This window comes from Pipistrellus hanaki (genome assembly GCF_964339955.1).
Source record: "Pipistrellus hanaki genome assembly, chromosome: X".
Lineage (NCBI taxonomy): Eukaryota > Metazoa > Chordata > Mammalia > Chiroptera > Vespertilionidae > Pipistrellus > Pipistrellus hanaki.
The window spans coordinates 70,749,901-70,772,088 of NC_140524.1; the positions used below are offsets into that span (position 1 = coordinate 70,749,901).

General features: G+C 39.5%; 1 protein-coding gene across 1 annotated transcript in view; it reads right to left on the minus strand.

Annotated features, from left to right (window-relative positions):
• The window catches only part of TEX11 (testis expressed 11), a gene marked incomplete at its 5' end in the record, with an annotated part of 308,295 nt that overhangs the window by 248,759 nt on the left and 37,348 nt on the right, over positions 1–22,188 (minus strand). Inside the window, one exon of the mRNA XM_084869541.1 lies at positions 14,709–14,789. Coding sequence (XP_084725667.1) covers positions 14,709–14,789 — 81 coding nt within the window. The remainder of the gene's footprint in view (positions 1–14,708; positions 14,790–22,188) is intronic.

Consider the following 22,188-nt stretch of genomic DNA (forward strand, 5'->3'; position numbering starts at 1 on the left):
ATATTCTAGAAACTCTGAGAAATTTAGTGAGACCTTCAAGAATATGGAAAAGTACCAATCAGAAATTAAGCATACACTGACTGAAATAAATAATAATATACAGTGATCCAACAGCAGACTAGAGGATCCCAAGAATCAAGTCAGATTTGAAATATAAAAAAGCAAAAAACACCCAACCAGAAAAGCAGAAGAAAAAAAAAGTATCCAAAAATATGAAGATAGTGTAATGAGACTCTTAGACAACTTTAAGTGTACCAACATCTGAATATTGAAAACCTATTTGAAGAAATAATGACAGAAAACTTCCCCTACCTGGTGAAAGAAATAAGATTTACAAGTCCAGGAAGCACAAAGAACCCCAAACAAGAGGAATCCAAAGAGGACCACACCAAGGCACAGTGTATTTAAAATGCCAAGGGCAAAAGACAAAGGGAGAATCTTTAAGTGGCAAGAGAAAAGCAGTTAGTTACCTACAAGGGACTACCCATACAACTGTCAGCTAATTTCTCAACAGAAACTTTGCAGACCACAAGGGAGTAGCAAGACATATATAAAGTGATGAATAGCAAGAACCTACAACCAAGATTACTCTACCCAGCAAAGCTATCATTTAGAATTGAAGATTAGATAAAGAGCTTCACAGACAAGAAAAAGCAAAAGGAGTTCATCACCACCAAACCAGAATTATATGAAAGGCTGCAGTATATTCTCTAAGAAGAGGTAGAAGAAAAAGGTAAAGACAAAAATTATGAACAACAAATACATATCTATCAACAAGTGAACCTAAAAATCAATTGAATAAAAAAATCTGATGAACAGAACAAACTGACAATTTTCGGGGGGAAGGGGATATGGGGGTGCAAGAAGAGAATGAATAAAGAGCTCATACCTATGAATGAGGTCAGTGGGGGGGGGGAGGCTGGAGTGGGTTGGAACTGGGTGGAGGGGAGCTATGGGGGGACAAAAGAGGAACATCTGTAATAATCTGAACAATAAAGATTTCCAAAAAAAAACTCAGCTGAAGCAAAGGACACTTCACTGCTTGACTTTTTTATTTTTTACCTTTTACTTAAGAAATTTTTTCTTTATTTTTAATTACTTTTTAACCATTTATTTTTTATTAGTGTTCTACATTCTATTTTTCTTTTTTTCCCATTACTTTATCTATTTTTTTTCTAACCTTTTCTTCCTCACTTGTCCCTTTTTCATCCTGTTTCTCTTTTCCTGTTCCTGCATTAGTTTTACTCTCTCCTTTTTATTTACTGCCTATTAAAAATTGACCTTCTCTAACTGCTTTGATGCATGACTATTATAGTAGAGTCTGCTGGCTTACTCATATATTTAATTTCCTCTTTTCTGCTCCAAGTCCATGTACCCTTCTTTTTTTTCTTTCTTCACTAGCCAATTTTGTTGTGGTTGTTGTTTGTTTGGTTGGTTGTTTGTTTGGTTTTGGTTTTATTTTATGCTCTTGTTTTTCCTCTCCTCGCTCACTCTCTTCTACTAATAGGGTAATTAGTTTCACTCACCAAACTCAAGCCTACTTACTCTCTACTCTATTCTCCTTTTCCAAAAATAGATGAATATATAGAAATATATATTAAAGAAAGGGGGAAAATATGGTTTTTTTAATTAGTATTTTGTTATCTACTTTTCTTCTTATACACTCATTCTCTTTCTACCTCCTCTATACTGAATTGAGCTCATTCCCACATTCATTCAATTTACCTTACTTTCTGGAAATAAGCTCTGCCTCTTCATATTCAGTTCCCATCGTGTGTGTGTGTGTATGTGTGTGTGTGTGTGTGTGTGTGTGTGTGTGTGTTTATTGTTTTCATTTTTTATTTGTTGGTTTAGTGGAATTTTCTCCCCATATACATATACATATACATATATATTTCCCCTTCTTTTTTCTACTTTTTGTTTTCTCTCTTACCTTTTTTTCCTTTTCTCAATATCATTTTGGTGCTCTTTTCTCTCCCCTAATACTCTTCTCTCTGGTGGACACCTTTATCTTGGGTTATGGGTGTTGTGAATACAATCGTTTTTTGTTCCCTCTGTGCTGTGTCTTCTCAAGTTGTATTTTGTGCTTTTTAGTCAACGTGGTAGAGAGTGAACCACATAACCAGACACTCTAAGAGGAGCAAAAATGGCTATATCAAGAAACAGCCCCCATATGAAAGAAAGGGCGGAATCACCAGGATGGGAAATAAACAAGATGGAGGCAAGAAATTTGTCAGAAAAGAACTGAGGGCAATAATCCTAAGTACACTGAAAAGGATGGGAAACAAATTCAACAACATGTGTAAGAATCAAGAGAAATGAAGAAGAACCAAGTAGAAATGAAGAATGACATAGCTGCAATAAAAAACACAATAGAAATCAACAACACTAGGCTAGAAGAAGTTGAGGACTGAATGAGCAAGCTAGAAAACAAGGTAGGGGAAAAAACAAACACGTAAGCAGAGCAACAACTGGGGGAAAAAACTTAAACAGCAGGAAGAGAGCCTAAGGGAGATTTAGGACAACATGAAATGAAACAACATCCACATAATAGGGATGCCAAAGGAGAGAAAACTAAGCAATGAATAGAAAACCTGTTTAAAGAATAAAGACAGAAAACTTCCCTGATATTGGGAAGAAAAAAATCACACAAGTCCAAGAAGCTCAAAGAGGCCCAAGCAAGATGAACCCAAAGACCAACACCAAGACACATTGTAATTAAATTGGCAAAAACCAACAACAAAATAAGAATCTTAAAGGCCGCCAGAGAGAGACAAAAAGTTACCTATAAGGGATATCCCATTAGACTACCAACTGATTTCTCAACAGAAACATACCAGGCCAGAAGGGGATGGAATTAAATATACATAGAGATTCAAAACAATGGACTGAATCCAAGAATATTATACCCACTAAGGCTATCATTCAAAATGGAAGGTGAAATGAAGAGCTTCGCAGACAAAAAATGGATAAGGGACTTTATTACCACCAAGCCAGCAATGCAAAAAATGCTAAGGGGACTGCAGTTAAAAGAATAGAAAGGGAAGATGGAGCATAGGCATAAAGAAAACAAATGGTGAAAAACAAGTACCAATCAATAATAACTATAAATGTAAATGGATTAAATGCCTTAAGGAAAAGACATAGGGCAGTTAAATGGATAAGAAAACATGAGCCATATATCTGCTATCTACAAGAGACCCACCTCATAACAAAGGACTCACACAAACTAAGAATGAAGAGATAAAAAAAATATTTTTCAGGTGACTGGAATAAAAATAAATAAAAAAACACCCTCGTAGCAATACTATATCTGACAAAATAGACCTCAAAGTGAAGGCCATAACAATAGATCAGGAGGGCCACTTCATAATACTAAAGGGAGCAATTCAACAAGAGGATATAACTCTGATAAACATATATGCACCCAATATAAGAGTATCCAAATACAAAAAAACTTCTGGAAGATATCAAGGGAGGGATTGACAGCAATATAATCATGGTAGGGGACTTAAATACCCAATTGAAAACACTGAATAAATCCTTTAAACAAAAATAATCAGCAAAGAAACATCAATCCTAAACGATTCACTAGATCAAATGGAATTAATTGACAACTTCAGAACATTTCACCCCAAAGCTACAGAATATATATCCTTCTCATATGCACACCAGACATTTTCAAAGATAGACCACAGATTGGGACACAGGCAAAGTCTTTTCAAATTCAAGAATATAGAAGTCATAACAAGAATCTTTTCATATCACAATAGCACAAAATGAGAAATCAACTACAATAATTGGAGGCTGAATCCCATGCTATTAAACAATGATTGGGTTACCAAAGATAAAGAAAAAAATCATCCTGGTAACAAATCACAATGAAAACACAATGAAAAATCTAAGGTACATAGTGAAAGCAGTCCTGCAAGGGAAGTTCATAACTCTATAGTCTTACCTCAATAAACTAGAAATAATGGTAATACCATCTAACCCTACAATTTTAAGAATTAGAAAGAGAGCAAAAAGAAAAACCCAGAGTAAGCAGAAGTAAGGAAATAATAAAAATCAGAGCAGAAATTAACAACGAAGAGTTTTAAAAAATGTATACAAAAGATGAATAAAACCAAGAGCTGGCTTTTTGAAAGGATAAACAAGATTGATGAATCTCTAGCCAGGCTCACCAAGAAGCAAAAAGAGAGGAACCAAATAAACAAAATTAGAAATGAAAGAGTTGAAGTAACAATCGACTCCACAGAATACAAAGGATTATGAAAAATACTATGAACAACTTTATTCCAACAAACTGGATAAACTAGATGAAAAGGACATTTTTTTAGAAAAATACAAGCTTCCAAAACTCAACCAGGAAGAATAAAAAACATGAATAGGCCAATAACTACAAAAGAAATTGAAGCAGCAATCAAAAATCGTCTAGCAAACAAAAGCCTTTGTCTGGATGGCTTTACAGGGGAGTTCTTACAAACATTCAAAGAAGAACTAAAACCTATCTACTTCAGACTATTCCAAAAAACTCAAGAGAAAAGCACATTTCTATGCTCTTTCTATGAAGGCAATATTACACTAATTCCAAAACCAGATAAATACAGCACAAAGAGAGAGAAGTACATACCAATATCCTTGATGAACATAGATGCTAAAATCCTCAACAAAATTCTAGCACATTGGATCCAGCAGTACATCAGAAAGATCATACACCATGACCAAGTGGGATTTATTCCAGGGATGCAAGGATGGTACAATATCCACAAATCAATAAATGTGATACATCACATAAACAAATTAAGAGACAAAAATCACATAATCTTATCAATTGATGCAGAAAAAGCATTTGACAAAATCCAACACCCTTTCTTGATAAAAACTCTTAGCAGCCGAAACCAGTTTGGCTCAGTGGTAGAGCGTCGGTCTGTGGACTGAAAGGTCCCGGGTTCGATTCCGGTCAAGGGCATGTACCTTGGTTGTGGGCACATCCCCAGTAAGGGGTGTGCAAGAGGCAGCTGGTCGATGTTTCTCTCTCATCGACGTTTCTAGCTCTCTATCTCTCTCCCTTCCTCTCTGTAAAAAAATCAATAAAATATATATTTTTTTTGAAAAAAAAAACCTCTTAGCAAAGTGGGAATTGAGTGATCATACCTCAACATAATAAAAGCCTTATATGATAAATATATAGACCACATTACACTCAATGGGCAAAAACTAAAACCATGTCCCCTAAGAACAGGAACAAGACAGGGATGCTTACTTTCACCACTCCTGTTCAACATAGTAATGGAATTGCTAGCCATAGTGATCTGATAAGAAGAAGAAATAAAAGGTCTTCAAATTGGAAAAGAAGTAACAGTCATTCGCAGATGACATGATATTGTCCATAAAAAAACCCACATACTCTATCAAAAAACTACTAGACATAATAAATGAATTTGGCAATGTAGCAGGATAAAAAATTAATACCTAGAAATCTATGGCTTTTTATACACCAATAATAAACTCACAGAAAGAGAAACAATGGAAAAAAATCCCATTAACCATTGCAACAAAAAAATTAAGATACATAAGAATAAAATTAACTAAGGCGGGAAAAGACCTGTACTTGTAAAACTAAAGGACATTGAAAAAAAGAGATAGCATCAACATCATTAAAATGTCCATACTACACAAAGCAATTTATTGATTCAATTCAATCACCATTAACATACCAATGGCATATTTCAGAGACTGAGAACAAACTCTCCAAAATTCATCTGGAATTTAAAAAAGGCCCCAAATAGCCACAGAAATCATGAAAAGAAGAACAAAGTTGGAGAGATCACAATACCAGATATCAAGTGATATTATAAACCCACTGTTCTCCAAACAGCCTGGAACTGGTACAAGAACAGATATATAGACCAATGGAGCAAAACAGAGAACCCAGAAATAAACCCAATCCTTTATGCTCCATTAATATTTCACAAAGGAGGCAAGAGCATACAATGGAGTCAAGACAGTCTGTTCAATAAATGGTGCTGGGAAAAATAATCAGATACATGCAAAAAAATAAAACTATATCACAAACTTATACCATACACAAAATAAACCCAAAATGGTTAAAGGATTTAAATGTAAGACAGGAAATTATAAAAATCATAGAAAACTCCATAGGCATCAAAATATCAGACATATGTCATAGCAGTATCTTTATCAAACAGCTCCTAGGGAAGTAGAGACTAAGGAGAAAATAAACTACTGGGACTACATCAAAATATAAAGCTTTGCACAGCAAAAGAAACTATCAATAAAACAATAAGAGAGCCCACTGCATGAGAGAACATATTTGCCAATGTCATCTCTGATTAGTGACCTGGTGCATTAAATTCATGCACATTAAAAGGGAATTAATTAGCTCTAACCGGTTTGGCTCAGTGGATAGAGCGTCGGCCTGTGGACTGAAGGGTCCCAGGTTCGATTTCCCGGTCAAGGGCATGTATCTTGGTTGTGGGTACATTCTCAGTAGGAGGTGTTCAGGAAGCAGCTGATAGATGTTTCTCTCTCATCGATATTTCTAACTCTCTATCCTTCTCCTTTCCTCTCTGTAGAAAATCAATAAAATATAATTTTTAAAAGGGAATTAATTAGAGAAAATATTTTAATGTTGCTCTTTGCCCTTTCTCTATAATAAAAGTGTCAGAGATGAGAGAAAATTAGTAAAATGTATATGAAAATCTTCGTCCTGTCTGAGTCTGGGGTGTGCCATGGGAACAGGAGTCAAGTCCCCGCCCACCTACTTGCACCTAGTAATCCCACGAGACCCAGACCCAACTGACCCCACCCTCATTGGGCTAGATCCAGACCTAGCCGACCCCAACCCCATCAAGTGGGGTTGCAGTCTCAGGTCACCTGGCCCGGCACCAGGGTGGAGTATGTGGCCTGAGGACCCCCGGCCCGGGCCAGAGCATAGGGCATGCCTTGAGGTACCTGTCAAGCCCTCCCAGATGGGGGGCGTGGCCTCAGGTCCCCCGGCCTGGGCTAGGGGGTTGCTTGAGGTTCCCCATCAAGTCCCGTGGGCAGGGGTCCTGGCCTGAGGTCCCCTGTTAAACCCCACGAGTAGAGGGCATGGCCTGAGGTCCTTAGGCCCGGCACTGGGGGTTGCGCCTTGAGGTCCCCTGGCCTGTTCCAGGTGGCATGGCCTGAGGTCCCCAGTCAAGCCCTGCTGGGCAGGGGGAGCAGCCTCAGGTCCCACAGCCTGGCACCAGGGCGTAGGGCACGGCCTCAGGTCCCCTGGCCCGGTGTTGGAGCATGCAGTACAGTCTGAGGTCCCCTGTCATTCTCTGCCGGGTAGGAGGTGCAGCCTGAGGTGCCCTGTCAAGCTTCACTAGGTGGGGGTCACAGCCTGAGGTCCCTATCAAGACCCACCAGTTGCGGGGGCGGGGCACAGCCTCAGGTCCCTGCTGATTTCTGGTTAGGGCATATTATGGGAATTCAGCCTCTGCTGAGGGGGCAGCCATCTTGTGTTACAGAATCCCTGCCTCCAATGTGGGAGAAGCCATCTTTACAGTTAAGGCATGAGGGTCAATTTGCATATTCCCTCTTTATTAGATAGGGAATCTCCAAAATTTACAGGGAACTCATACAACTTAACAAAAGGAAGATAAGGAATCCAATTAAAAAATGGGCAAAAGATCTAAATAGACGCTTTTTGAAAGAGGACATACAGAAGGCCAAGAGACACATGAAAACATGCTCAGTGTCACTAATCATCCAAGAAATGGAAATCAAAACAACGAGTTACCATCTCACACCTCTCAGAATGGCTATCATCAACAAATCAACAAAGACAAGTGCTGGCAAGGATGTGGAGAAAAAGGAACCCTCGTGCACTGCTGGTGGGAATGCAGTCTGGTGCAGCCACTGTCAAAAACAAAAAGTTAAAAATGGTACTCCCATTTGATCCAGTAATCCCACTTCTAGCAATATATCCCAAGAAATCAGAAACACCAATCAGAATGGATATATGCACCCCTATGTTTATAGCAGAACAATTTACAACAGCTAAGATTTGGAAACAGTCTAAGTGGCCATCAGTAGATGAGTGGAATAAAACACCTACGTAATGGAATACTACACTGGTTTAAAAAAGAAGGAACTTTTACCATTTCCAATAGCATAGATGAAACTGGAGAGCATTATGTTAAGTGAAATAAGCCAGTCAGAGAAAGGTAAATATCATATGATCTCACTCATATGTGGGATATAATGAATAACATAAACTGATAAAAAAAAAAAAATAGATCCAGAGACAAGGTAACACTGAACAGACCATCCAACCTCAAAGAAAAATCAGGGGAGGGGGTGGGTAGAGATCAACCAAAGGACTTGTATGCATGCATATTAGCATAACCAATGGACACAGATACTGGGGCAGTGGGGGCTTATCCTGGGTGTGGGAGTGGCGGGGGGGGTGTCAATTGGGGAAAAAGGAGACATATGTAATACTTTAGATAATAAAAAAGACAGGATGCTATGAAAAAAAATACAGAAAAATAAAAAGAACCCCTAGAAATTAAAAGCATGGCATCAAAATGAAAAATTCATGAAAAGTATTAGAAAACAAAATTGAGAAAATCACCCAAACAGTAATATAAAATTAAAATGAGATGGAAAATAGGAAAAAGACAAAATGACTAGAAAATAATACATGAAATCTAATATCTGAAAAGTAGAAGCTCTAGGAAGAGCAGAGAAGAGTAAATCATCAACAAAATGAGTTAGTAACAATAGAATTACCAGATTAAAATGAATTTCCATGTGCCCAGCACAATGAATGCAAAAAGATTCACACCAAGACATATCATAAAATTTTAAAATACTGCAGACAAGAGAAAAAACAATATAGTAATTAAGTGCAGGGACTTTTGGAGCCACAATGTCTAGGTTTGAATCTAGTTTTCATCATTTACTGCATTTCATTGGGCAAGCTGCTAAACCCCTTTTTGCTTCACTCCTTATCTAAAATGGGGATAACAATAAAACACACTTCAAAGGTTATTGTGAAGATTAAGTAATATTTATAAAGCAGTAAGAATAATGTTAAATAAGTATTGGTTATCCTATATAATAAAAGGCTAATATGCAAATCAACTAAACAGTGGAATGACCAGTTGCTATGACATGCACTGACCACCAGGGGGCAGATGCTCAACACAGGAGCTGCCCGCTGGTGGTCAGTGTGCTTCCACAGGGGGAACACCACTCAGCCAGAAGCCCGGCTCGTGGCTGGCAAGTGAAGCAATGGGAACGGGAGCCTTCTCCCACCTCTGCAGCAGCTTTGAGGATGTCCCCAGAGGGCTCCTGGTCAGAGAGAGGGCACAGGCTGGCCTGAGGGACCCCCCTGCAGTTCACAAATTTTGTGCACCAGGCCTCTGGTACTTATATAAATTTTCAGAGAGAAAAATCGGTTTTCATACAAAAGATAAGAGTATCAAAATATTGAGTGACATCAGAGAAAATAGCACATTAGGGAACTCAAAGAGCCTAGACTTCCAAAGAAGCACTGACAAAAGTGAGCAAAAGCTATAAAAAATTGTTGGAAATCTGCAAAATGGTCAAAAGTTTAGAGCAACAAAGTGAGTGCTGAATCAAGGAAAATTTGACTTAAATACGGTAGGTCAATTGTTTGGCATTTTAACTTTGCCTTTGCCCCATCCCAATCTCTGACACAGGACCAGTTTTGAAAACGGCAGCTTGTGTCTGTGCTGTGGGTACCCGGTTCCCAAGGCAACAGAGTGGACCTTGTTTCCAAGGAATTGGATTTGTTTGATTTAACCTGTCCAGTGCTTCCAAGAAGGACAAATGCAAAGTGCCTGATTTTATTTCTCCTATTTTAGAGCACTTACAAGGTGGCAAATGGCTGAACTTGTGTGTTTCTTAAAAACACTGAAATACAAAAGAATAAGCTCCTACTATGTAGGGCAAAAGATGATGACTGAAACAAACAATATACATGTTGAAAGCCTGGGAGGAGAAGCTGCAGAGCATTGCTTTGGGGAATAAAGGCTTTGAAAAACTCACACATGGACTAGCCAGTTTGGCTCAGTGGCTAGAGCATCGGCCTAAGGATTGATGGATCCCTGGTTCAATTCTAGTCAATGGCACATGCCCAGTTGTGGCCTCGATCCCCAATGGGGAAGGGGGGCGTGTGCAGGAGGCAGCCAATTGATTTTCTCTCATCACTGATGTTTCTCTCCCTCTCCCTTCCTCTCTAAAATCAATTTGAAAATATTTTTTAAATTTTTTAAATTATATACATAATATATGAATGTATCAAACCAAAACATCATACACCTCAAACTAATACAATGTTATACAGCCATTTATACTTCACTAAAAAAAAAAATTTAAGAACTGAAAAACAATTAAGTAATGTTCTACAAAATTTCTGGTCTGTAATCTTCAAAACTTCTAAGATTATGAAAAACAAGGCAAAAGTGAGGATGTTTTCCAGACTGAAAGAGACTAGAGACCAGGTGCAATTCTAGATTGAACCCATCTATCTATATATAAAAGGCTAATATACAAAGTATACCCTAGGGAGTTTGACCAGGAGACCATGAGTTCGATCGCTCACTATGACATGCACTAACAACCAGGGAGCAACACAGAATGAAGGAAGGCCCCAGCCGGCAACCAGAGGAAGGCCCTGGCCAGCATCTGGAAGGACCCAATTGGCCCTGATTGCTGGCCAGGCCTAGGGACCCTACTCGTGCACCAGGCCTCTAGTTTTGTATAAAGGACAATATTGAGAAACTTGAATGGGGTCTCTGGGCAAAGGGTATACAGTAGTTCTTTGAATTATTACTATTAATACTTTTGTAAATATAAAATTGCTTTGCCTGGTTGGTGTAGCATAGTTGGTTGGACATCGTTCCGTGCACTGAAAGGTTGCCAGTTCAATTCTCCATCACGTCACATGCCCAGGTTGTGGGATCAATCCTCAGTTGGGGGCAGGCAGAAGGCAGGCAATCAATGTTTTAATCTCACATCTATGTTTCTCTCTCTCACTCACTTCCTCTCATTCTTAAAATCAATAAAAATTCTTCTTACATTTTTTCTTTAATTTTTTAAAGCTGAAAAGAATATATAGCCTATAATCAGCAATATATAAGTATTTCCTGAATTATATGCTACATATAGCATAAATTATATGCTATATATAGCATATAATCAGCAATATATAAGTATTTCCTGAATTAAACTACACGTTATAACACGGAATTTGGGGGTAAAGTAAGATCAAGTTCACAAGTAAGTACAATTTATGGAGCCCTGGAACATTCTCCCTAACATACAAATATATCTTTGATATCAATTAACTCTATGATAGTAAACCCTGAAATAAGCATAGGCACTGAAATAGGAGATGAAGAATGAAAGAGTGAGATTAAGTGGAAAAATAAAATCTTATCAACTCTGGAAATTTTATAAGATCCAGTCTGGGAAGCAGGCTTTATTTATTCTATAAAATTTCTCACACCTCCAAATCCCAATATAGAAAAATAGTATGGCATCACTATAATTAACTGCTGTCAACCTTGCCAGCGGGGAAATATAATCATTTTTTCTTTCTTTTATCCCATAGCATGGAATATGGAGGAACTATTATCAAAATGGTTTGACAATAAAAAGGAAAGCAAATAAATTTTAAGAAATAATCCATATTGCTTTTTAAATTTTTTTTAATAAATCTTTATTGTTCAGATTATTACAATTGTTCCTCTTTTTTCCCTCCATTGCTCCCCTCCAGCAGGTTCCTACCCCACTCTCTACCCTTTCCCCACCCCCCACTGTCCTCATCCATAGGTGTACAATTTTTGTTCAGTCTCTTCCTGCACCAGATTCCCCTTTTCCCCAAGAATCGTCAGTCCACTCCCTTTCTATACCTCTGATTCTACCGTGTTTCCCCGAAAATAAGACATCCTCAGAAAATAAGACCTAGCACATGGAAAGATAAGACATCCCCTGAAAATAAGACCTAGCACAACTTTGGGAGAAAAAATTAATATAAGACACTGTCTTATTTTCGGAGAAACAGGGTATTATATTCACCAGTTAATATTGTTCATCAGATTTTTTAATTCCCTTGGTTTTCAGATTCACTTGCTGATAGTTACATATTTGTTGTACATAATTTTTATCTTTATCTTCTTCCTCTTCTTAAAGAATACTTTTCAGCATTTCATAATTCTGGTTTGGCGGTGATAAACTCCTTTAGCTTTTTTTTTGTTTGTGAAGCTCTTTATCTGGCCTTCAATTCTGAGTGATAGCTTTGCTGGGTAGTGTAATCTTGGCTGTAGGTCCTTGCTATTCATCACTTTGAATATTTCTTGCCATTGCCATCTGGCCTGCATTGTTTCTGTTGAGAAATCAGCTGATAATTGTATGGGTGCTCCTTTATACGTAACTACCTGCTTTGCTCTTGCTGTTTTTAATATTCTTTCTTTGTCTTTTGCTCTTGAAATTTTAATTATGATGTGTCTTGGTGTGGTCCTCTTTGGATTTCTTTTGTTTGGGGTTCTATGCACTTCCTGGACTTGTAAGTCTATTTCTTTCACCAGGTGGGGGAAGTTTTCTGTCACTGTTTCTTTCAATAGGTTTTCAGGATCTTGCTCTCTCTCTTCTTCTGGGACCCCCATAATTCTGATGTTGGTTCACTTAAAGTTGTCCCAGAGGCTTCTTACACTATCTTCAACTTTCTGGATTTTCTTCTCTTCTTGCTTCTGTGGAGGAGTGTCCTCTGGCTCTTTGTGTTCCAAATCTTTGACTTGATTCTTACAATCTTCCAGTCTGTTTTAGGACTCCGTATAATATTTTTTATTTCAGTCAGTGTATGCTTTATTTCTAGTTGATCCCTTTTCATATCCTCAAAGGTCTCATTTATTTTGTTGGCCTTTTCTAGGAAATTCTTGAAAAACCTTATAACTGTGGTTTTGAACTCTATGTCCATTCTTTTGCTTTCCTCCATTTCCTTCCTTTGTGGCCTGCCTCTTCTCTGCATTTTAGCTGCTTCCCTGAGTTGATGGAGTAGCTTTGTGTGCTAGGTGTCCTAGCAGGGCCCAGTAGCTCAGCCTTCCCAGTTACCTGAGGTAGACAATCTTGGTGCAGCCCTTTGTGGGCTGTGTGAGCAGACTTGCTGTTAAGCCTTGCTTGTTGTTGGTATCACTGGGGAGAGTTGATTTCCAAGCCAATTGGCTGTGAGGATCAGCAGTGTTTCAGCTAGGAGGGCTTCTGTGCTCAGCTTGGATGGGGCGGAGTCTCGGGGTGGCACAGACAAGTTTTGGTTTCCCGTCAGCCCCGCCTTAAGAGGGTCCTATTCGCCGAGTCCCGCAACACTGGCTGCTGGCATGCACACCACATGGGGGAAGGCTGTTCTCCAGGTTTGCCTGTTCCCTGACAGTTTCTTTCCGGATCAGAGTTGGCTATCAGTGCCGTTGGGAGGTTTTGTTTTTCTCCCGAACGAGAAAGCTACCCTGTTTCCCCGAAAATACGACAGTGTCTTATATTAATTTTTGCTCCCAAAGATGCACTAGGTCTTATTTTCAGGGGATGTCTTATTTTTCCATGAAGAAGAATACGGTACACATTTATTGTTAAATGAAAATAAAGGAAATTTATTACCTGTATACGGTACGGTAGTACGGTAGTTGTCAAAACAAACCAGACAAACTGTGAATCCTACAGTATCAAGAATTTACTCATTTATTCAATGACAATCATGTCATCATCTTCTGGAACATCATCATAACAATCCAAATCCTGAATTTCCTGGTGAATTTCTTGTGACTCCATTTCTTTCAGAATCAGTGAACCAAATCTCTCATGTTTATCCTAGGGGGGCCCTTATTTTCGGGGGGATGCCTTATATTTCACTCAGAAGGAAACCTGTAAGTAGGTCTTATTTTCGGAGGATGTCTTATATTCGGGGAAACACGGTAGTCACTGGGAGGGCTTCTGTGCTCTGCTTGGATAGGGCAGAGTCTCAGGGTAGCACAGACAAGCTTTGGTTTCCTGTCAGCCCCTCCCTAAAAGGGTCCTGTTTCTGAGTCCTGCAGTAATGGCTGCTGGCCATGCGCACCACTGAGAGAGTTTTGACCACTGCCTGACAGTCCAATTTCTCCTTGACCGGAGCTGGCTATCAGTGAAATAGGGAGGTTTCGTTTTCCTCCCGAACTAGAAAGCTAGCCATGTGTTAGCTGCCGGAGGGCGCTGCGAGTAAGCCAGCAGCGTATTCGGCGGCCACCCTTTCCATGTGCACAGATCTCCGCACCTCCACAGCTCCTGAGACTCAGCATCCTTTCTCTTCCCTTTCTAGATGGTAGAGCTTCCACTCAGCCAGAACTTCTAATGGTTCAGGGTGATGTTTGCTCTTTTTTCCAGTTGTAATTTTAAAAATTGTTGTGGTAGGCTGCATTTAGGTGTTTACCTTATGCCGCCATCTTGGTTTCTCCCTGTATAGTCTTTCTTCCATATTGCTTTTTAAAACACCCTTTTTAGTATACAACAAACAAAGCAAAATATTTAAAAGATCAGCAAACTAGAACTGATTTCAATATAATCTCTAAAGGGTTGCATAAAGTAGCAATAATACTTCCTAAAACTTGATGTAACATATTTTCAAGCACTTCAAGAATAAATTCATAAATTTCACTCACCATTTTAGGGAACCTCATCAACATATCTTTGCAGCGCATTATACAAGTAGATGCTCTTTGAAAATCATCTTGAGCAATTGCCTGGGAAAGTAAAAATTATCAATAATTGGCTAAAATGAAATGACAAGGCTATATGTCTACAAGTCAATTTTAATATCTTTTAACTATTACTTATAAGTCTTAATTTGTTTTATAATATTGTTTAGCAACATTAGTTAGTCTAGTTAAATAATAAGCAGCTCAAAATACAGAGAAATAAGCAGCAAGAATCTTAGGTAACACAGAATTTCACTTTCCCTGAAAATGCCAAAACTGGTGTATTATATGTTATTATATTCCTAGAGGGCCGGTGCATGAAAATTCATGCACTGGAGGGGGGGTCCCTCAGCCCGGCCTGCCCCCTCTCACAGTCCAGGAGCCCTCAGAGGCAGAAGGTAACCTGGTGATCAGGGGAAGGTGGGTCTGCTGCTGCCACTGATGGCAGCCCAATCCTTGGCCAGCCCTGGTTACCTGAAACTTGGGCAGCCCTGGGCAGATGGGCAGCCACCATCTGAGACTTGGCTGTGCCTTAGACTGGCCCTGGGCAGCTGGGGGCTGAAGGAACAGGGGGACTCCGGAGGAAGGTGCATGCCTCAGGCTCCAGCAGGGCTGAGGAGACTGAGCACTGCCATCTTCGAGGGTGTGGCAGTCAATTAGCATATTTTCTCCTTATTGGCTGTGGGTGCTACCATCTTTGTGCCAGTGTGACAGCAATTAGCATATTCCCTCTTTACCAGATAGGATGATATAATGCAAAGTCTAATTCATGATTCCTGGACTTCAATAGGTCTTGTATTAGAGAAAATTTTTATTTTAAATATCAGTCTTTTGTCCTAAAACAGGCTCACAATAACTCATAGTCTGAAGTGCTGTGAAAATCTGCAATGAAATGCAGTTTAGTACAATCTCATCATAGAGCCAGAAGAGTTACTCTGATATTTATTATGTACATCCCTAAACATTATGGCTTCAATTTCCTCTTTCAACAGCTTTATAATTTTCAGTGTACTAGTCTTACACTTCTGATAAATTCATTCATAAGTATAATTCCTAAATAAAATTATCCCTATTTTTAAATGACATGATCTTGTACATAAAATATCCTCAGAAAACTATAAAAACTCTAATAAACAAGTTCAGCCAGATTATAAGGCACAATATAGAAAGCTTTATTGTTTGTCTACCCATTAACACTGAATAAACAAAATATAAAATTAAGAACATAATTTTATATAAATTAACATAAAAAATAAAATAATTGGGAATAAATTTAACAAAAGAACTGCAAGACTTGTACACTAAAAACTACAAAAAAATGTTTAAATAAATAAAAGAAGACCTACTAAATGGTAATACATTCCATTTTCACAAATCAGAAGACTTAATAGTCTTAAGATGACAATATTCCCTAAATTGAACTATAGATTCAATATAATTCCCCTCAAAATTCTACCTGATTTTTTGCAGAAACTGATTTGCAGGTCTTAAATTTCATATGAAAATTTAAGTTACACAGAATAGACAAGAACATTTGGGGGGGGGAAGGAAACAAACAAACTTGCAAGACTCACACTTCCCTATTTCAAAATGCATTACAAAGCTAGAGTAATCAAAAATTCTAGGTGATATGAAATTAAAAGTTAACCAACTATAATTTAACAAAGGATTCCCTGCTCTATGAAAATATTGTCAAAGTTACTGATCATCCGATAGATGCAAATGAAAAAGACAATGAGGTACCATCTCACACCTGACAGAATGGCTATTATCAACAAATCAACAAATGACAAGTGCTGGCGAGGATGTGGAGAAAAAGGGACACTTGTGTACTGCTGGTGGGAATGTAGACTGGCGCAGCCACTGTGGAGAACAGTATGGAGTTTCCTCAAAAAACCAAAAATGTTAACCTTCATTCGAAATGCTAATAGCAAGATACCCATGAAAATACACACAGGTGACAAAACAAGCCAGGGGAAAATTATTTGTGGGGGAAAAAATGGAAAAGAATCCCAAATAAAATTTAAAGAAAATATCCCTTTATTAACTTTTGGTCGAGAATATGTTTGTATATTTTCAGAAAACAACTCCGAGACCATCTGGAATTCTGTAACAGAGAGCAATAGACAGAAGCGCTCCAGCGATGAAGACAGAAGAGACACAATTCAGAGATGGAAGATGCTGACGACGCCTCAGCATACCAGCAGACAGCAGCCGCAGGTTGCTGAAGGATGCCCAGGACCAAACCAGAGATGGACGGACCTGCATTACTGCCATCTGTCCACCAACCAGATCTGAAATATCATGGCTGGCATGTACACATAAGGAACTATCTGGCATTGAAATTGGGACGCAAAAGAACTGTTGGCCCAGAAAGGAACTCACTACAGACTGATTCATTTGCCTCTCGGCATAACCATTATGGCTTGTTGCAGTTTAGGTTCTTACAAGGTTATTTCTTGGATCACATGATCTCACACATCTAGAGGAAATAATGAACAACACAAACAGACCCAGAGAAAGAAAACCAGCAATAAGACTCTCAAACCTCAGAGGGAAAATAAGGGGGGATGGGGGTAAGGGGAAGAGATCAACCAAAGGACTTGTGTGCATACATATGGGCCTAGCCAGTGGCCATGGACAATGGGGGGGAGGGGGAGCCCCATATCTAGGGAGGGGTTTGGGATGGGAATGGGGGAACAAGGACAATTATGTGAGACCATAATCAATAAAATAAAATAAAAACTAAAAATGGAACTCCCATTTGACTCAGTAATCACACTCCTAGGAATATATCCTAAGAAACTGGAAACACCAATCAGAAAGAATATATGCACCCCTATGTTCATAGCAGCACAAGTTACAATAGCTAAGATTTGGAAACAGTCCAAATGCCCATCAGCAAATGAGTGGATTAGAAAACTATGGCACATCTACACAATGGAACACTATGCTGCCGTAAAAAAGAGGGAGTTCTTTCCATTTGCAACAGCATGGATGGAACTGGAGAGCAATATGCTAAGTGAAAAAAGCCAGGCAGTGAAAGATAAATATCACATGATCTCACTCATTTATGGAATATAATGAACAACATAAACTGATGAACAGGGGCAGGTCCAGGGACACAGAAGCATCAATCAGACCATTAACCCTCAGAGGCAAGGTAGGGGAGGGTGGGGATAAGGGGGAGAGATCAACCAAAGGACTTATATGCATGCATATAAGCCTAACCAATGGACACAGACAACAGGGGGGTAAGGGCATGAGGGGGATGATTAGGGGTAATGGAGGAATAAGGACACATAATGTGATACCTTAATCAATAAAGAAATTTATAAAAAGAATTCCCTGCTCAACACAGAGGCATGCCTGAGAGACAATCCTATCTAATAAAGACAGAGTATGCTAATTGACCATCACTCCATCACAAAGATGGCTGCACCCAGAACTGAAGCCAAGTTCCCATAAGGAGCCTTAATGGGCAATAAGCAGGAACTTGAGGCTAGCCCTCTCTCGCCCCCATAGGGCTTGACAGAGGATCTCAGGCTGCATCCCACACACAGCAGGGCTTGACAGGGGACCTGAGGCTGCACCCCCCAACCTGGCAGGGCTTGATAGGAAATCAGGCCACGCCCCTCACCCTGGCACCAGGCCTGGGGACCTCAGGCCACGCCCCCACCCTGCAGGGCTTGACAAGGGACCTTAGGCCTCACCCCTTGCCCTGGTGCCAGGCCAGAGGACCTCAGGCCATGCCCACACCCAGCAAGGCTTGACAGGGGACCTTAAGGTGTGCTTCCTATCCTAGTACTGGGCTAGGGGACCTCAGGCTGCTCCCCCCACCCCAGTGCAAGGCTGGAGGACCTCAGGCCATTCCCCACACCAGGTGGGGCTTGAAAGGACACTTCAGGCCATGCCCCCCACCCTGGCACCAGGCCGGGGGACCTCAGGCCGCACCCCCCACCCTAGCACTAGGCCAGGGGACCTGAAGCTGCACCCCCTGCCTGGTGGGGCTTGACAGAGGACCTTAGGCCATGCTCCCCACCCAGCAGGGTTTGACGGGGTACCTCAAGGTGCACCCCCAGTGCTGGGTCAGGGGAACTCAGGTCATGCCCTCTGCCCAGTGGGGCTTGACGGGGGACCTGAAGCTGCGCCCCCCCTCCCAGTGCCAGGCCGAGTGACCTGAGGCTGCACCCCACTGCCTGGCAGGGCTTGACAGGAGATTTCGGACCATGTCCCCCACCTGGCAGGGCTTGATGGGGGACCTCAAGGTATGCCCCCCACCCTGGTCTGGGTTGGGGGACCTCAGGCCACACCCTCAACCTGGCACTGGACCAGGGGACCTGAGGCTACATCCCTGCCCAGCGGGGCTTGACAAGGGTGGGACTGGCTTAGTCTGAATCTAGACCAATGGGGGCAGAGGCCAGCCGGTTCTTAGTCTCACATGATTTTAAGGCGCATGTGGGTGGGCGGGGACTTGACTCTAGGTCCCGTGGTGCACCCCAGACTCTGACAGGAGGAAGGTTTTCATATACATTTTACTAATTTTCTTTCATCTCTGACACTTCTATTATAGAGAAAGGGCAAATAGCAATATTAAATTATTTCCCTTTTAATGTGCACAGATTTCGTGCACCAGGCCACTAGTTGAGAATAAATAGGGAGATGAAAACAGAGGAAAGCTCAGATAACACACAGATACAGCCCTACAGTTGGTAGTTTGCAGCTCTGCCTGGAAACAAAATAGATTTAAAGATAACATGACACAAAGATGGACACTTTAGAATGATAAAGGGAACACTACATCAAGAAAACATAACAATTTTTAATACATATGCACTTAACAAGGGAGCAACAATATATATGAAACAACTACTCACAGAACTAAAGGGAGAAACAGATAAAAACATAATCATAGTTGGGGACCTTAATACTCCATTGACAGCTCTAGACAGATCAACCAAACAGAAAATTGATAAAGAAATATTGGCCTTAAATGGAACACTAGAACTAATGGAAGCAACTGACATTTACAGAACCTTTCATCTAAGAACATCAGAGTATACATTCTCTAAGAACATCAGAGTATATATTCTCTCCAATTCACATAGAACATTCTCAAGGATATACTATATGTTGGGTCACAAAACTAGCATCAAGAAAGTCAAGAAGACTGAAATTATACTAAGGTTATTCTCCGACAATGATGCCTTGAAAGGCCAGATAAAGAGCTTCACAAAAAAAAAAAAAAAAAAAAAAAAAAAAAAAAAGCTAAAGGAGTTCATCACCGCCAAACCAGAATTATATGAATGGCAGAAAGGGATTCTCTATGAAGAGGAAGAAAATAAAGATAAAAATTATGAACAACAAATACATAACTATCAACAAGTGAATCTAAAAACCAAAGGAATTAAAAAATCTTATGAACAATATTAACTGGTGAATATAATAGAATCAGAGGTATGGAAGGGGAGTGAACTGACGATTCTCGGGGAAAAAGGGAGTGGGGGTGGGGCAAGAGACTGAACATAAACTGTGCACCTATGGATGAGGACAATGGGAGTGGGGAAAGGGCAGAGGGTGGGGTGGAAACCTGGTGGAGGGGAGCAATGGAGGGGGGAAAAAATGAAGAACATTTGTAATAATATGAACAATAAAGATTTATAAAAAAAAAAATACATCACGATCAAGTGGAGTTCATTCCAGGAGCACAAGAATGGTTCAATATATGCATATTTATCAATATAATACACCACATTAACAAAAGAAAAGATAAAATTCATATGATCTTATGAATAGATGCAGAAAAAGCATTTAATAAGATAAAGCATCCATTTATAATTAAAACACTAAATAAAATAGGAATAGAAGGAAATTACCTCAACATAATAAAGGCCATCTATAATAAAAGCATAATATGCTAATTAGACTGGATGTCCTTCCACACAACCTTCCAGATGAAACTGGGGCTGTGAGGGAAGCCCAGTACCCGATGCCAGAGGGAAGCTGGTGCCGGCAGCCAGGGGAAGGAAGGCCTAATCTTGCATGAATTTCGTGCATCAGGCCTCTAGAATATGATAAAACCTCAGCTAATATAATGCTCAATAATGAAAGACTAAAAGCTTTCCTAAGATCAGATACAAGATAAGGATGTCCATTCTTACCACTCTTATTCAACATAGCACTGAAAGTCCTAGTGAGAGCTAAAAGGCAAGAAAAATGAATAAAAGACATCAAATTAGGGAAGGAAGAAGTCAAACTGTCATTTTCTGTGGACAACATGATTCTATATATAGAAAACCTTAAAAGACTCCACCAAAAAATTATTAGAAACAATAACTACAGTCAAGTTGCCAGATACAAAATCAATATGCAAAAATTCATTGCCTTCCTGTGTACTAACAACAAATCTTCAGAAAAACAATTTTTTTTAAATTCCTCTTGCAATTATAACCAAAAGAATAAAATACCTAGGAACAAACTTACCAAAGAATGTGAAAGACCGATATACAGAAAATTATAATGCATTATTAAAAGAGATTGAAAAAGACGCAACAAAATGTAAAACTATCCCATGTTCATGGATTGGAAGAATCAACATAGTTAAAATGGCCATATTACCCAAAGCAATATACAGATCTAATGCAATCCTTATTAAAATACTATTGTCATATTTTTTAACAAAATAAAATGAGAAATCATCAGATTTGTATGGAACCACAAAAGACCCCTAAGAGCCACAGCAATCTTTAGAAAAAAATAACAACTTTGGAGGTATCATACTACCTAATAAAAATTTTACTACAAGAGCTATGGTAATCACAACATATGGTATTGGCAGAAAAACAGACACAAATAACAATGGAACAAAATAGAGAGCTCAAATATAAAATCACATGTATATAGACAGATAATTTTGGGCAAAGGAGACAGAAAGACACATTGCAGTAAAGATAGTATCCTAACCGAAACCAGTTTGGCTCAGTGGATAGAGTGTCAGCCTACAGACTGAAAGGTCCCAGGTTCAATTCTGGTCAAGAGCATGTACCTTGGTTGCGGGCACATCCCCAGTAGGGGATGTGCAAGAGGCAGCTGATCGATGATTCTCTCTCATCGATGTTTCTAACTCTCTGTCCCTCTCTCTTCCTCTCTGTAAAAAATCAATAAAATATATTTTTTTAAAAAAATAAAATGATAATATTCTACCCAATAAGAGTAACATGCAAATTAACCATCACTCCACTCAAGCCACACCCATCAGCCAATCAAAGGGAGTATGCAAATTAACCCCAACCAAGATGGCTGCAGCCACAGAGAGCAGTTGAGAGGCTTGGGTTTCCCCAGCAATACAGAAAGCCAAGCTTTCCACACACCCTGGCCAGCCTAGGACTCCACTCAAGGCTACAAAGTTTCAATTATAGAAGATAAATCCCAAGAAAAATGGTGG